The sequence below is a fragment of the Macaca mulatta genome, chromosome 19 (genome assembly GCF_049350105.2).
Source record: "Macaca mulatta isolate MMU2019108-1 chromosome 19, T2T-MMU8v2.0, whole genome shotgun sequence".
Taxonomy (NCBI): Eukaryota; Metazoa; Chordata; class Mammalia; order Primates; family Cercopithecidae; genus Macaca; species Macaca mulatta.
The window spans coordinates 11557126-11573602 of NC_133424.1; the positions used below are offsets into that span (position 1 = coordinate 11557126).

Here is a 16477-nt window from a genome sequence, read left to right on the forward strand (position 1 = left end):
AGGGAGCATCATGGAGGGCAGCGTGGCTGGGACAGAGTGACGGACGGGGAGGGGCTGGCAGATGGGCTCATCCACAGCAGCGACCAGCAGCATTGAGAAGCCCCTAGGGCCGGTGGTGGCGCACGCTGCACTCTCTGGCCTGGGGCATCCTGAGTTGTCACGTGGACAGCACAGGGTGACTTTCCCGTCCACCCTCAGGAGAAAGAGAAGAAGTACATGCTGCCTCTGGACAACCTCAAGATACGTGACGTGGAGAAGGGCTTCATGTCCAACAAGCACGTGTTCGCCATCTTCAACACGGAGCAGAGGTGAGGGCCCCAGGGTCCCGGGGAGGGCTCGGGGTGAAGACCAACGGCCTCATTCACACTCCACAGCCTTCACTGAGCACCTGGCTGTCAGCAGCCCCTGCCCTTGGGACCGACCTTCTAGAAAGGGAGTCGGGTGAGAAACAGCAAATGCCAGGGATGCTTCCGGTGCTGGGTCAGAGGTGACTTCTCTGGGCAGAGACGAGGATGAAGGCAGGGTCCAAGTCAGGTGGGAACATGGAGAGTTCTGAGCACAGGGTAACCAGGACCTGGCTCAGGTGCTTGCAGTCGCCCTCTGGTGGCTGAGAGGGAAACAGTATGAGAGGGTGGGAGACCAGGGACCAGGGCAAAGGCCACTGCCTCGTCCAAGTGGGCGATGATGGGGCCACACCCCATAGGGAAGAAGGGTGCAGATTCTGGGTAGAAGAGTCAGGCAGAGCCCTGGTGGGCATGGATATGAGAGAGAAAGACACCGATGGTGACCCTGAGTACCTGGGCCTGAGCTCCGGCACTGCCTGGCTGCTGCCATTGGCCGAGGTGAGGAAGGCAGCGGCGGGGTAGACCTGGAGACAGCCAAGAGCTCCATTTAGTCCAATCCAAGGGAGAGGGCGCATCAGGCAGGCACCTGGATAGATCGAGGAGTGTGACGTCCAGGAACGAGCTCCAGTCTGGGATGTGAACTAGGCAGTCACCATTGTGTAGACAGTATTTCAAGGGATGAAACCAGATGAGCTCCCAGGAGAGTGAAGCTGGAGAATGGGAGGCCCCAGGAAGCTCACAGTACATCTGTCCCATGAAGCAGTGGCTGGAGACTTTAGCAGGGACACTGCTCTCAGGAAGAGACCCGGCTGGCGGGAGGGCTCCTCCCATGCTCAACACAATCGCATTCATCCAGGAAGCAGGGCCCACCTGAGTCAGGGCTTAGCTGTCAGCAAAGGCCCGGTGGTACCCTGAGACCCGCAGGCAGGCACTGACATCCTCCCTGCTGGCCCCAGCACCTCCTTGCCTACTGCTAGGCTACACCCACCAACTCCAGCTGAGTCTCCTGGTTCCCTCCTGCTTTGCTCTGGCTGGCCTAAAGCTCTGAGACCCATTTGTCCACTAGCTGGCCCTGAAAACCTTCATAGCTCTTCTAGGCTTGCCCCTGGCCGTATGGCACCTGGCAGCTGTCCCAGGTCCCTGAGCCGTGTGCCTCCTCTACAGGGAGGGTGACGATATTACCTGATACATCTTTTAAGAGCAGGTTCAGGAAACCCAGAGTAATAGCTGCAAAAACAAGATAGATGGTTGATGGGTTTTTATGTAAATCGAGTCCAGACTTTAGTATCCCAGGCAAAGTGGAGCAGCTCCACAGGGATCCGGATCCAGGCCCTGCATGTTCCTCAGGATTCCACCTGGTGTGCAGAACCCGAGCTCTGCGGTAGGACAGTCCTGCCACGAAATCCTGACTCTTTTTTTTTTTGAAACAGAGTTTCGCTCTTGTTGCCCAGGCTGGAGTGCAATGGTGCGATCTCAGCTCACTGCAACCTCTGCCTCCTGGGTTCAAGCGATTCTCCTGCCTCAGCCTCCCGAGTAGCTGGGATTACAGGCATCCACCACCATGCCTGGATAATTTTTTATTTTTAGTAGAGACAGAGTTTCTCCATATTGGTCAAGCTGGTCTCAAACTCCCGACCTCAAGTGATCCACCCACCTCGGCCTCCCAAAGTGCTGGGATGACAGGCATGAGCCACCATGCCTGGCCCAAAACCCTGACTGCTACTTCTTTGCCCAAAATGGCTGCCCAGGCTCCGGCCATTGTGATGATGTTCCAGGCAGCAGCAGAAAGGAAGACAGGAGGAGCTACAAGGGCATGCCTCTCCCCACACAACCCCATCCAGAGGTCGTTCAGGGCAGCCACTTGCTGACCACAAACCCAAGTCTCACTTAAAGGCTTTGGGGGCAGCTTGGCTGTCTCAACCACACCTGCATGTGGGACAGGAAAACATGCATGGCATGTGGCACGGGGCCTGGCCTATAGACCACCATCTGCAAGCATTGTTTAGCATCCATTCCATTTATCTCCCAGCTTTGAGACCCTGGTTCTTTTTTTTTTTTTTTTTTTTTTTTTTTTTGAGACGGAGTCTTGCTCTGTCACCCAGGCTGGAGTGCAGTGGCGTGATCTCAGCTCATTGCAGCCTCCACCTCCCATGCTTAAGTGATCCTCCCACTTCAGCCTCCCAAGTAGCTGGGGCTACAGGTGCACGCCACCATGCCCAGCTAATTTTTGTATTTTCTGTAGATATGGGGATCTTTCTGTGTTGCTCAGGCTGGTCTCCAGCTCCTGAGCTCAAGCAATCCCCCTGTCTCAGCCTCCCAAAGTGCAAGAATTACAGGTGTGAGCCACCATGCCTAACCTTTACAAAAATTTTTTTGTTTTGTTTTGACACGAAGTCTCACTCTGTCACCCAGGCTGGAGACGGTGGCACAATCTCGGCTCACTACAACCTCTACCTCCCAGGTTTAAGTGATTCTTCTGCCTCAGCCTCCCGAGCAGCTGGGACTACAGGAATGCGTCACCACTCCCGGCTAATTTTTTTTATTTTAGTATTGACGGGGTTTCACCATGTTGGCCAGGCTGGTCTCAAACTTCTGACCTCAGTTGATCCTCCTGCCTCGGCCTCCCAAAGTGTTGGGATTACAGGCGTGAGCCCCTGTGCCCGGCCAAAATTTTTTTTAAAAAAACTCACAGCCGGGCGAAGTGGCTCATGCCTGTAATCCCAGCACTTTGGGAGGCCGAGGTAGGCAAAACACCTGAGGTCAGGAATTCGAGACCAGCCTGATCAACATGGAGAAACCCTGTCTCTACTAAAAATATAAAAATTAGCCAGGTGTGGTGGCGCATGCCTGTAATCCCAGGTACTTGGGAGGCTGAGGCAGGAGAATCCCTTGAACCTGAAAGGTGGAGGTTGCGGTGTGCCAAGATTGCGCCATTGCACTCCAGCCTGGGCAACAAGAGTGAAACTCCATCTCAAAAATAATAATAATAATAATAATAATAATAAATTTCTGGTGGACAGTGCTGCTCTGGGCTTTCCTGAAAATGCCCCAGTGGGAGCTTCCCAGCTACAGTGGGTGTCAAGGGTCACATGCCTACTTCTGGGGGCCCAGGAAAAGAGAAGAGTCAGCTAATCCAACAGAAATAAAGAAACACAGACACCTGCCGAGCTAGTGCACAGTGATCTTCTGCGTAGGCATCACTCACCATGATCCCTCGGCATGACCGGGTGAAGCCTGGGTTGGGTTTGGGTTCCTGATCAGTCAGAAAGACCCCTAGAGCCCACTCCTCCCGGTGGTCTGCCAGACCCATGGCAGGGTCAAGCCTGCTCCTCTCCCTCCCCCCGCAGAAACGTCTACAAGGACCTGCGGCAGATCGAGCTGGCCTGTGACTCCCAGGAGGACGTGGACAGCTGGAAGGCCTCGTTCCTCCGAGCCGGCGTCTACCCTGAGAAGGACCAGGTGAGGAGCCGCCCTGCGCAGCGGCGGCCCAGCGGCCCCCACCTGGGAGAGGAAGCAGAGCTGGCTTTCCCCAGGACAGGTCATTTTCAGGTCATGTTAGCCAGGAGCCTCTGAAATCATGTAGCAGATGCCCACTTGAGCAAGCAAAGGAGAACTTGGAGATACTTTGTCATCAGGGCCCAGAATGTTCCCTCACGGAAGCCAGTGACCAGGGCACGCAGGGGATGGGGTACCGCCTTCTTTGTTCTCCTCTCTTTTCCCCTCCATCCTGAGGTGGAGTGAACATGGCCACCCTTGGCCCCAATATTAAAATGTCTTGCCGGGCGCGCTGGATAGTTCGCGCCTGTAATCCCAGCGCTTTGGAAGGCTGAGGCAGGCAGATCATTTGAGCTCAGGAGTTCGAGACCAGCCTGGCCAACATGGTGAAACCCCGTCTCTACTAAAACTACAAAAAGTAGCCGGGCATGGTGGCACATGCCTGTAATTCCAGTTACTCGGGAGGCTGAGTCAGGAGATCGCTTAAACCTAGAGGTGGAGGTTGCATTGAGCTGAGATCATGCTATTGCACTCCAGCCTGGGCGACAGAGCGAGACTCCATCTCAAAAATAAAATAAAATGTCCTAAGGTTGGGTGTGATGGCTCACACCTGTAATCCCAACACTTTGGGAAGCGATGCGGGCAGATCCTTTGAACCCAGGAGTTTGAGAACAGCCTGGGCAATGTTGCAAAACCCTGTCTCTCCAAAAAATACAAACATACGCAGGCGTGGTGACGCACCCCTGTAATCCCATCTACTCCAGGGGGCTGAGGTGGGAGGATCACTTGAGCTGTACCCAGGAGGTTGAGGCTGCGGTGAGCCGTGTTTGTGCCACTGCACTGCAGCCTGGGTGACATAGCAAGACCGTGTCAAAAAAAAACAAAAAAAACGATGTTCCAATGCCCAGGTGAGGGGATCCACCCCAGCATCAGCCAGTGTCACCCCATTGTTTGGGCAGCTCTGGCCCGGGGCAGGCAGGCCTACCTGGTACCAGTGGGGCTGTCAGGGGCCAGCCTGGGGTCAGTTATTGGTGGGACAATAGGGCAGATGGTTTCCAGAGAACCAGGACTTGCCCCAGGCCATAGTCACCCCTCAGCACCTCCCCTCCCGCTTGCAGGCAGAAAACGAGGACGGGGCCCAGGAGAACACCTTCTCCATGGACCCCCAACTGGAGCGGCAGGTGGAGACCATTCGCAACCTGGTGGACTCATACGTGGCCATTATCAACAAGTCCATCCGCGACCTCATGCCAAAGACCATCATGCACCTCATGATCAACAATGTGAGTGGTGAACTAAAAATGAGAAGGAGGCAGCTGAGTGCGGTGGCTCAGGCCTGTAATCCCAGCACTTTGGGAGGCCAAGGTGGGCGGATCACTTGAGGTCAGGAGTTCAAGACCAGCCTGGCCAAAATGGTGAAACCCCACCTCTACTAAAAATACAAAAACGAGGCCGGGCGCGGTAGGTCACGCCTGTCATCCCAGCACTTTGGGAGGCTGAGGCGGGCGGATCATGAGGTCAGGAGATCGAGACCATCCTGGCTAACACGGTAAAACCCCGTCTCTACTAAAAATACAAAAAAAATTAGCTGGGCGTGGTGGCAGGTGCCTGTGGTCCCAGCTGCTTGGGAGGCTGAGGCAGGAGAATGGCATGAACCCGGGAGGCAGAGGTTGCAGTGAGCTGAGATCATGCCACTGCACTCCAGCCTGGGCAACAGAGCGAGACTCCGTCTTAAAAAAAAAAAAAAGATATAACAGGATTATTCTGCCAAGGTTAAGGAAATAAATAAATAAGCTAAACAGGAGAAAAGATATCAATAGAAGAGGCAAGATAGTAGAAGTAAGTTGAATAAGAATCTCATAATCAGCCTGGGCCACATGGTGAAACCCCATCTCTACAAAAATTACAAAAATTAGCCAAGCATGGTGTCACGCACCTGTGGTCCCAGCTACTCGGGAGGCTGAGGCAGGAGAATTGCAAAAACGTCTGGGGGTGGCCCCGCCCTGTGGGAGACGTTTTTCCAGCAATCACTGTGGGTTGTGGGTTGGGGTGATGTGCAAGCCTGACCCTCCCCAACCCCTGCCCACAGACGAAGGCCTTCATCCACCACGAGCTTCTGGCCTACCTATACTCCTCAGCGGACCAGAGCAGCCTCATGGAGGAGTCGGCCGACCAGGCGCAGCGGCGGGACGACATGCTGCGCATGTACCATGCCCTCAAGGAGGCGCTCAACATCATCGGCGACATCAGCACCAGCACCGTGTCCACGCCCGTACCCCCGCCCGTCGACGACACCTGGCTCCAGAGCGCCAGCAGCCACAGGTCCGGAATCCTGGTTCCCCTGCCCTCAAGCATTCAGCCCGCAGGTTCCTGGCCTTCCTGTGTGTCCTGCAGGGTCCTGGCAGGAAACAGGACGCAACCCAAGGGTGGGCAGAAGGGGTGGCACCCAGGGCTGGGCACTGTGGGAGCTGCTGCCCTGCTGCAGCCGGAGGAGGGAGAGAAAGGGTATGGGGGCCAGCCAGCCCCGCAGCTCTAGGGCAGGACCTTGTGAATGAATACCCTGCCTGCCTCTGCGGGTGCCTTCCCTCGGCACAGCCCAAATGGAAGCCGGGGTAAGAGGCTGGAGGGGCAGCAGCCACAGGAGAGAGACGAGCCTCCTCAATCACAGAGTACGGCAGATGGGAGGCTCTGGAGGGGCAAACGCAAGGCGTGGCCAGAGCTGCCGCCGCCCCTGAGTTGTCCATTGAGGCTGTCGGGCAGGGAACCTCAGAGGGGGCCGCCCTGCAGAGCCCTTGGGGAACCATGGCGTTCCCTAGGGGGAGGACATCGTACCCAGGCCTGCAGGCAGCAGGTGCTGAGGCCCAGGAGGGAACCTGGGTGTCTGGACAGGGCTTGCAGGTTCCACGGCCCCTGGAGGCATTAGGGCTTGATCTGGAGGACTCTGGAAGTGTCTTTGTCTGTGAGGGTGGATCCCAGGCCCAAGACCTGAGGGGGCCCTGTGAGTGTGAAGTGTCTGGCCGTGTGGGGGCTGTGGGGATGAGGTCAGAGGGCAACCGGAGTCCTTGGGGGCCGAGGGCAAGGGAAGGTGGGACTAGCGCTCAGGTTGGGGTGGGAGGATCCCACTGCACCTGCACTGTCCCCCCCAGCCAGCCCCCACCTCAAGTTCTGGCAGCCACAGTGGCATGGCGGGAGCTCCTACTCCATCTGTATCTGTAGCTCACAGCCTCTCCTTCCTCACAGCCCCACTCCACAGCGCCGACCGGTGTCCAGCATACACCCCCCCGGCCGGCCCCCAGCGGTGAGGGGCCCCACTCCAGGGCCCCCCCTGATTCCTGTGCCCGTGGGGGCAGCAGCCTCCTTCTCGGCGCCCCCAATCCCATCCCGGCCTGGACCCCAGAGCGTGTTTGCCAACAATGACCTCTTCCCAGCCCCACCTCAGATCCCATCTCGGCCAGTTCGGATCCCCCCAGGGATCCCCCCAGGAGTACCCAGGTAAGGCTGACCCTCTGCCCTCCACCCCAACTGCCTGCACCCTGGGGTTTCTCCTGTCTTACTTCCTCCAAGTGAGCTCTCACCACGGGCCCAGCTGCTGGAGTGCAGGAATCGCCCTCATCCCTGTTTGGCTCACAGGAAAACAGGCCCAGATAGGTCAAGAGGCTTGTTCAGTGTCTCAGAGTAGCCTCCAGCTTGCCCTCTGCCCACTGGGGTGCGCCACGAGGCAGCTGTGAAACCCTCACGCTGGGCACCTCCTCCCACTGTTTACCTCCCTCTCCTTCCTACCCCTGCCTGCCTCAGTCTACCCCGTGGGCCAGGCTTTATTCTCCCCACTTCTCCAGTGGGGAAGCTGAGGCCCAGGGAGGGCAAGGGCCTCCCCGAGGGTCAAACAGCAGGCGAGTCGATGCCTGGGTTTGGCACTCCTCCCCAACGCCTTGGTGGCTTGCGGAGGTCAGTCTGGTGAACACCGTGGGGTGGTGTGTGGGTGGGGGCTGGGTCCTCAACCCAGGCCTGCCTCCTGCTCATGGCCTCACTGCCGTCTCCCCCTCCCCACCTGTCTTTCTTCTCTTTGCAGCAGAAGACCCCCTGCTGCGCCCAGCCGGCCCACCATAATCCGCCCAGCCGAGCCATCCCTGCTCGACTAGGCCTCGAGGGGGGCGTGCTCTCGGGGGGGCCTCACGCACCCGCGGCGCCGGAGCTTCGGTGGTCTGGGGCCCTCTGCCGCCCCTATGCCGGGACCAGGCTCCCAGTGGGCAGCCCTGGCCTCTTCCTTAACGCTGGACCCGGTCCAGGGCCGGCCCCCATGCCTGGCTGGACACCGCACTGCGCAAAGGGGCCCTGGAGCTCCAGGCAGGGGGCGCTGGGGTGATGCACTTTGGGGGATGGAGTCTCAGGGTGGCAGAGGGGGATCTGAACCCTTGACGCCATCCTGAATGAGGGGTCCAGCCTTGGGAGGACTCTGCCAGGGTCTTCTCGGGCTGGGAAGGCCCACGTAGGGCAGGCCTTCTAGAATTGGGGGCACCAAGGGCGCCTATGTCCCCAGGCCTTGCTGGGGTGCAGGGGTATATCAACTTCTCATTAGCAGGAGCTCCCCAGCGGCAAGCCTGGCCCAGTGGGCTCAGTAGTGCCCGGCTGCCAGGCCTGAGGTGTGCATAGTCCTTCCTGGCCATATTAACCACGCAGCCTGAGCCCGGCCCAGCCTCGGCTGCCAGAGGTGCCTTTGCTAGGCCCGGAGCCGTTGGCCCGGGCCGGCCTTGCCCTACTCCTCTCTCCTCCTCCTCCTGGGTCCCCCAGGGTGGCTGGGCTTGGGCTATGTGGGTGGTGGTGGTGGGGGGCCTTGGGGGCCTCTCAGCTCCCACCCATGCCTCCCTGATGGGGTGGGCCCCGGGCAGCCTCTCTCTGAGCAGACCTCACCCACTCCTCGCTCGGTTTGACCACTGTAAGTGCCTGCACTCTGTATCCTATTAATAAACTAAAATAAAGGGAAGACGCTGCTGGTGGCTGCTGTGTGGGCCTCTTGTGTTAGTGTTCGGGCTGGGGACGTGGGCGCCACCTCCCCCATCAGGCCTCCCATAAGGACGCCCAGGTCCCTGCAAACATAAGCACCTCACACCTCCCTGAGGGCTCTGCTTTCCTCGGTGTCGCCTTTCAGAGGAAGCCACTGGATACAGGCGAGAGCTTTTACTTTCCTTAGCACGGGAGGAGTGGGAGCAGATGTTCTCTGATCCCCCACACACCCCCACGTGCACAGGCCTGGCTGCTGCCTGGTGAAGCCGGGACCCCAGTGCTCCACCCACTTCCTACCCTCAGGCCCTGCTTCTCTCACCCTCTCTTGGGGAAGCCCAGGCCTCGTGGCCCACCTGGGACTCAGTTAAACTTTGCTTTCTGATTTTTCTCTTGTGCCAGGCGACCCCCTCCATCGGCTCCCGCCAGACCTTTCTTCTGAGCTTCATGGGAGGCCCCTCCCGCCTGTCTGGCTGCCCCCTTCGCGGGCCGGTCTGTCCTAGCTGGTGTCCCTGAGCCCCAGTCAGCAGGCTCTGTGATTTTCTGACCATAATTTATTGACTCCGATGCCCAGGCCACACCACCCTTTGTTCCAGGAGGCTTCTGCCTAGACTTTGGCCAGGCCGTCCCTCATGCCTGTGTGGGGCCCCTGCAGGAAGAGGGGCCGGGGCAGGTGGTCTTCCAGGCCCCCTTCCTGGCATTCTGTTACCAGACCTCAGCCTGGCTCGGAGGGCCCAGGTTTCCTTGTTAGGCCCTGCCCCGCACCAGGCAACGGTAACACAGGATGGAAGGCTTAGGCTAAGGCACATTTACAGTAGAGGGGCCAGGAAATCTGAGGCTCACGTTCCAACGCTGCAGTGCCCACCATGTGAGATTTCCAGGACCGTCGGTGCAGCCGCTGAGCCGTCCCTTCTGCAAGCCAGAGGTGTTCCCTGCCCACTGAGGACGGAAGGAGACTCACAGGGCCAGACCACAGGCCCCGACTGCACACTCCCATTTTGGCAGGAAACTAAAATGGGGAGGGACCCCCAAGTCTCATACGCAAACACCCCGCTGCCCCTCCTTCGTCCCGTTCTTCCTTCCGTGGCAGGGGCTACGTGGGCACCGGGCGCTTGTCCTGGAAGAAGCGCTTGAGTGTGCAGACCTGCAGCACGGCCACCAACAGCAGCACCGCCACGTTGACAGCTGACCAGAAGTTGACCCGCTCCAAGTTGCCCTCTTGCAGGTTGCGGTCACGTGCCTCGAAGGCCCGAAGTAGCGTCAGCATCTGGATGCTTCGCTCCAGCCGGGTCCGCATGGTCTCAATGGACTCCTGCAGGGCAGAGGGAGGGGAAGGGTCAGGCGTCCCTCCGCCCATCGGGAACCAGAGACCAAAACAACCGGGAGATATGGAGGGAGGCTGTATTAGCCCAGGAAGGTACAGCCGCAAACACAAACTTGTTCAGGCTAAGTTCAAATCCTCGCCCTGCCACTCACTGGCTGTGTGACCGTGAGCAACTTAATTAACCTATCTGAGCCTGTTTCCTCTTCTATAAGCTTCCAAGCTGCCGTGAAAATTTAATGCCTAAATAAATGCACAAGGACGAGCATGGTGGCTCATGCCTGTAATCCCAGCACTTTGGAAGGTTGAGGTGGGAGGATCGCTTGAGCCCAGGAGTTTGAGACCAGCCTGGGCTACATAGCAAAACCCCATCTCTACAAAAAATTAGCCAGGGGTGGTGATGCACAACTAATCCCAGCTATTCAGGAGGCTGAGGCAAGATTACATGTGTAATGCAAGCACAGACCAAGACAGGAGGATCATTTAAACTCAGGAGTTCAAGACCACCCTGGCCAGCATGGTGAAACCTCGTCTCTACAGAAAACAAAAAATTAGGCATGGTGGTGCACACCTGTAGTCCCACTGAGGTGGCAGGACTGCTTGAGCCCAGGAGTTTGAGGCTGCGATGGGCTATGATCACACCACTGCACTCCAGCCTGAGTGACACAGCAAGACCTTGCCTCGCCGTAGCTCACACCTGTAGTCCCAGAACTTTGGGAGGCCAAGGTGGACAGATCCCCTGAGGTCAGGAGTTTGAGACCAGTCTGGCCAACATGGTGAAACCCTGTCTCTACTAAAAACACAAAAATTAGTCAGGCGTGGTAGTGCAGCTACTGGAGAGGCTGAGGCAGGAGAACTGCTTGAACCTGGGAGGCAGAGGTTGCAGTGAGCTGAGATCGTGCCACTGCAATCCAGCCTGGGTGACCAAGAGAGATCTGTTTGAAAATAAAGAAGTCGTTAATTAAAATACTAATAAATGTACAGAACATATTTGCTTGTGGTTAAGAGAATAGTTGCTGAAACCAGCGTGGGTTCAATACCAACTCTGCTAGTTGATCTGTGTGGCCATGAGTTGCTCAGCCATCCTGTATCTCACTTTTCCCACCTGTAAAATAGGGATGATGTGAGCACGGGGTCTACTTCACAAGGTGGTTATAGAGTTTTACGGTATGAAGGTATTTATGATACGAGTTCCTTAAACCTTTACACCAGGGTTTACACCTAGAAATGAACTACCTTTTTTTTTTTTTTGAGACGGAGTTTCGCTCTTATTGCCCAGGCTGGAGTGCAGTGGCATGATCTCAACTCACTGCAACCTCCACCTCCTGAGTTCAAGTGATTCTCCTGCCTCAGCCTCCTGAGTAGCTGGGGTTACAGGCGTGCGCCACCACACCCAGCTAATTTTTGTATTTTTAGTAGAGATGGGGTTTCACCATGTTGGCCAGGCTGGTCTCGAACTCCTGACCTCAGGTGATCCACCCACCTCAGCCTCCCAAAGTGCTGGGATTACAGGCGTGAGCCACCATGCCCGGCCTGAAATGAACTACTTATTTTAAGAGCTGCTACTGTTACTATAATTCGGTTGGGGGCACAACTTCGGAGGGGAGGCTAGGTCAGCCCAAGGGGGGTGCCCCAGATGAATCCTAGAGATCTGGAAGGAGTGGCCTCAGTGCACCCTGGACACACCTTGATGTCCTCCATTTTAACATCCAGCATCTCCTCGGGCTCCACAGCCTCTGCCCATCCTTCGACCTCCTCGTCATCCTGGAGGCTGTCAAAGATCAATTCAAAGAACACCAGCTTCTCGGAGATGGTGCTGAAGGAGTTGTCAAAGCACAGCTTGTAGTCCCCGGCCTCCGTTGGCTCCACGCTGGGCAGACAGACACACAAACATGAACCAGGGTGGCCGGCCAGCCGACTCTGGGGCAGTCAGGGCGGTAACCTGAGGCCGCCTGGGAGGGGCAGGGCTGTAACTGAACCCAGGAAGGCATCAGGACTGAACTCACGTGTGTACCCCATCAGCCTTGCGGGACTCGCTGACCAACAGCACGCCCTGAGGGCTCTCCAGCGTGAAGTCCACGTCCAGCCCCGCACCTCCGATCACCTGGGGGACAGGTAAGAGTGGGTGAAGGGCTAGCGGTAGGCCAAGGGCGCCTGCCAAAGAGGGCTACTGCTGAACCAACACTGATCAGTACAGACCACCAAGGGCTTACCTGAACGGTGGCACACCCACAACCGGTCCCGCCCCCACCTGTCCCAATGGCTGCGCCCCTTGCCTCTACCCTCATTGATATGACAGCTTGGGGTCCATACTTTCAGCTGACCACGCACCTATCAAAAGTACTTAATGGAAGTTTACCTGACCACGCCCCCGCTTGGCTCCGCCTCCGAAAGAGGATAGGCCCAGCCTTTTTCCTTAGTCTAACTCCCAAGAAAGGCCTGTGTCGGCAACGTCCCCATAGTCGACCTATCAGCACTATCGCCACGCCCACCAGCGAGAATCCTGTCCTCAGAGGCTCCCTATACTTACGGTTGGCCCCGCCCACTCCATCTCTCACTCTAGCCCCGCCTTATTACTCCCTCCCCTTCCGCTCCCACACACCGTCCCCGCCCCATCTGTCCATCTCTTGCTAGCTCCGCCCCCGCGCTCCCAAGCACGGACTCCTCCCCCTTCCTCCTAAAGCGCGCCTCGCCCCGGCCGCTTGGCCACGCCCCCTCTCCCTGACTCCGCTGGCTGCCCAGCTCGCGACCCTCTACCTGGTATTCGGTCTCGAGGCTTGCGTTGGCCGGCGCGGACTGGTAGAAACACTGCTTCCTCCCCGCCGGCAACAGGAACGTGAACTCACCGTCCTGGATTGGCGGGGGCCCCGCCCCTCCCACCCCCACTGGTGGCATTAGTAGCCACAAGGCCAGGGCTAAGGCCGCGCCGGCCGCCATCATCCGGGTCACCCTCTGGTCTGCAAAGGGGTCGCGGCTCCTTTAAGCGCTAGCCCTGCCCCTGTCCTACTCAGCGGAGCTCATTGGCAGTCGCTTCTGTACGTTGTCCGTAACCAGAGGTGCCAGGAGTGAAGGACCCCTCCAGAGAGACAGGCTGCCCGAATGAATGCGTGATGCGCCCGGAAACACAACCGTCTAGGAATATTTTTTTCAAAGGCTTCGGCTCTCGTCTCGGCCGCTGGTGGAGGAAAATTACAAAAATAAGTGCCACAATGGCGCATCTTTTGTAGGCAGTAGCTAAGACAACTAAAGTTAGAGGCGGCAAGGTCCGCTTTAGGCACCTCCCCGCGGTTTTCCCACAGTGCGCCGCGCGAGACAACCTTTGGCGGGATCCACGGGGTGGAGTGGACCCAAAAATAGGGACTAGGTGTGGCCCTGTACGCGACCCGTAGGGCTCGCGTATAAAAAGGCTCAGCTGGGGGGCGGGGCGGAGATAACCTGTGGCGTCGTGTTTTGCTTGCCCTGGGAGCGTGGCTCCAGGTTCGACGCCTTTAGAGCCTTAGAAGCATCAGCGTATCAGTTTCCTCGTAAGTCGGGAGTGATGGAACGACCACCCTATAGTCTGGCTGCGAGAATTGACATGAGGCTTGGTTCATATTTAGCACTTTCCTGGCTTATAGACAGTGGAGGGGTGTGGCCACACCATGCACCTCAAGGGCCAGCAGGTAAACAGAGCCATTACAGTAGACTCGGGTCAGAAAAACCACAGCCCAGGTAGGAAGAGGTGAGGAGAGTGTGGGACTGGGAGCCACCTTGCGATTCTCCCACATTGCCTCAGGCGTCGAACGTGGCGTCGAACTGGGAGCTACATTTCAGCTCCTGCCCCACCCATTACTTGAGGCAGTCCCTCTGTTGAGCGTCAGTTTCCTCTTCTGCAAAATGAGGATAATAGGTCTACCCTACTGAGCTGTCTTAAGGATAAGTGAAATGCTTGTTGAGTGCTTACCTCCACAGTGCGTGGCATATCACAGGCCCTTAGTAAATAATAATCTGTTATTTGGTTCCCATCTAAACATAAACTGTGTACACGGAAATGTTTAGTCTTCAAAGATAAACCCTGAAAAGGTTGGCAGGTGATGACAAAGACCCCTCAAATACAGCTGGCTATTGTCAGCACTTTCCTGCATTTGGAAAATTTGGGGAAGTAGCTCTTTGTAATGTCAGTTTGGTATTCCTTTTCACTCCAAGTTTTTCTGTCATTTACACTCACTGCTTGGACAATTTGAAATAATAGTGGAGAATGGATGATTCCTTTTTTTTTTTCTTTTGAGACGGAGTCTCCCTCTGCTGCCCAGGCTAGAGTGCAGTGGTGTGATCTCGACTCACTACAGCTTCCACCTCCTGGGTTCTCCTGCCCCAGTCTTCCGAGTAGCTGAGACTACAGGCACGTGTCACCACACCCGGCTAAATTTTGCATTTTTAGTAGAGATGGGGTTTCACCGTGTTAGCCAGGATGGTCTCAATCTTCTGACATTGTGATCCGTCCACCTTGGCCTCCCAAAGTGCTGGGATTACAGGGGTGAGCCACTGCGCCCAGCCGAATTTTTTTTTTTTTAAGACAGGGTCTTGCTCTGTTACCCAGACTAGAAAGTAGTGAGGCCATCATGGCTTACTGCAATCTCGACCTCCTGGGCTCAAGTGATTCTCCCGGCTCAACCTCCTGAGTAGCTCGGACCACATGCCTAATTTTTTGTAGAGATGAGATGTCCCTATGTTGCCCGGGCTGGTCTCAGACTCTTGGACTCAAGCCATCCACCTGCCTCACCCTCCCAAACTGTTGGGATTACTAAAATTGATATTTTAAAAATACAGTAAAATTCACATTGCATAAAATTAACCATTTTAAGGCCGGGTGTGGTGGCTCACGCCTATAATCTCAACACTTTGGGAGGCTGAGGCAGGCGGATCACAAGGTCAGGAGATCAAGACCATCCTGGTTGACATGATGAAACCCCGTCTCTACCAAAAATACAAAAAATTAGCTGGGCATGGTGGCAGGCGTCTGTAGTCCCAGGTACTCAGGAGGCTGAGGCAGGAGAATGGTGTGAACACGGGAGGTGCAGCTTGAGGTGAGCCAAGATCACGCCACTGCACTCCTGCCTGGGCGACACAGCAAGACTCCGTGTCAAAAAAATAAAAATAACTATTTTAAAATTAGCAATTCAGTGGCATTTAGTACATTCCAATGTTGTCTAGTGACTTCTGTGTAGTTCCATTTTCATCAGCCCAGTAAGGATCCCTGTACCCATTAAGCAGTGATTCTGAAACGGCCTCGTTGTCTTGAGTCACAGCCAAGGTTTGTTGTCTCACAGCTGTGGAGAACAAGGACCGGGACACACAAAGAGTGAGGTTGAGAACGAAAGTTTAATAGGCAATGGCGAAAATAACTCTCTGCTACAGAGAGGGGTCCCAGAAAAATGGTTGCTGGTCCACAGCAAAATGCAGAGGTTTTATAGATGAGCTGGTGAGGAGGCAGAGCCTGATTTACATAGGGGCTGAAAAACTGGTTAGAATAGGTGTGCCGTTTGCATAGGGTGCAAATTTCTGGTATCTGCTAATCTTTCATTATGCAGCTGGAATCTCTACCTGAGCTGTGCCACATTGCTCATTTCTTTTCTTTTCTTTTCTTTTTTTTTTTTTTTTTTTTTTGAGACAGTCTCGCCCTGTCACCCAGGCTGTAGTGCAATGGCGTGATTTAGGCTCACTGCAACCTCCGCCTCCTGGGTTCAAGGGTTTCTCCTGCCTCAGCCTCCCAAGTAGCTGGGATTACAGGCGCCTGCCAGCATGCCCGACTAATTTTTTGTATTTTTAGTAGAGACAGGATTTCACCACTTGGCCAGGCTGGTCTCGACTCCTGACCTCAGGTGATCTGCCCACCTCTGCCTCCCAAAGTGCTGGGATTACTGATGTGAGCCACCTTGCCCAGCCCCATGTTGCCCATTTCTTAGTTCCTGTATACGTGGTAGCAAAAACGGGGAGATGGAGCCTCCGTGTTGGATATGCCTGGCTCCCAGGTACCCCTTTTCTGTTGGTGCAGCTACCAGCATTCCCACGTGCAAGCTTCCAGCTTCCTTATCTATGTTTGCAGCTCGAGTTTCCAGGCTGCTCTTTATTAGAAAAGAAATTATTTAGGGGGCTACTTTCTGTTAGAATTAAGAAATTCTTCACGCCTGTAATCCCAGCACTTTGGGAGGCCGAGGCGGGTGGATCACAAGGTCAGGAGATCATAGCCATCCTGGCTAACACGGTAAAACACCATCTCTACTAAAAGTACGAAAAGAAATTAGCCTGGCGTGGTGGCGGGCACCTGTAGTCCCAGCTA

The 16477-nt window shown here is 56.0% G+C and overlaps 3 protein-coding genes across 63 annotated transcripts in view; 2 read left to right on the forward strand and 1 right to left on the reverse strand.

Moving 5' to 3' along the window:
* DNM2 (dynamin 2) overlaps positions 1-8833 on the forward strand; it is a 110591-nt gene extending 101758 nt beyond the window's left edge. For 13 of the 50 annotated variants that reach the window (XM_077976421.1, XM_077976419.1, XM_077976428.1 and 10 more), the window contains 6 exons: positions 199-308; positions 3692-3803; positions 4958-5122; positions 5929-6161; positions 7080-7331; positions 7909-8833. In XM_077976421.1, coding sequence (XP_077832547.1) covers positions 199-308; positions 3692-3803; positions 4958-5122; positions 5929-6161; positions 7080-7331; positions 7909-7978 — 942 coding nt within the window. In that variant the 3' untranslated portion in view covers positions 7979-8833. 50 annotated transcript variants of the gene reach the window in all.
* Positions 8834-9373: 540 nt separating this feature from the next.
* On the reverse strand, positions 9374-13214 carry TMED1 (transmembrane p24 trafficking protein 1). 3 transcript variants are annotated; one of them, XR_013408658.1, is made up of 5 exons: positions 12916-13119; positions 12165-12262; positions 11777-12028; positions 10730-10897; positions 9377-10149 (listed from the first exon to the last, which is right to left on the reverse strand). XR_013408658.1 is itself a non-coding variant. In NM_001194250.2 (4 exon segments), coding segments are annotated over 4 exon segments (684 nt in total). In that variant the 5' UTR covers positions 13099-13214; the 3' UTR covers positions 9374-9930.
* Positions 13215-13569: 355 nt separating this feature from the next.
* Positions 13570-16477, forward strand: part of C19H19orf38 (chromosome 19 C19orf38 homolog) — a 35916-nt gene continuing 33008 nt past the window's right edge. For 4 of the 10 annotated variants that reach the window (XM_077977435.1, XM_077977433.1, XM_077977434.1 and 1 more), the window contains exon 1: positions 13581-13682. The gene's annotated coding sequence lies outside the window, so the exon portion shown is untranslated. Of the gene's footprint in view, positions 13683-16477 lie in introns of all 10 variants that reach the window. The other 6 variants (XM_077977440.1, XM_077977437.1, XM_077977441.1 and 3 more) reach the window with 4 other exon arrangements.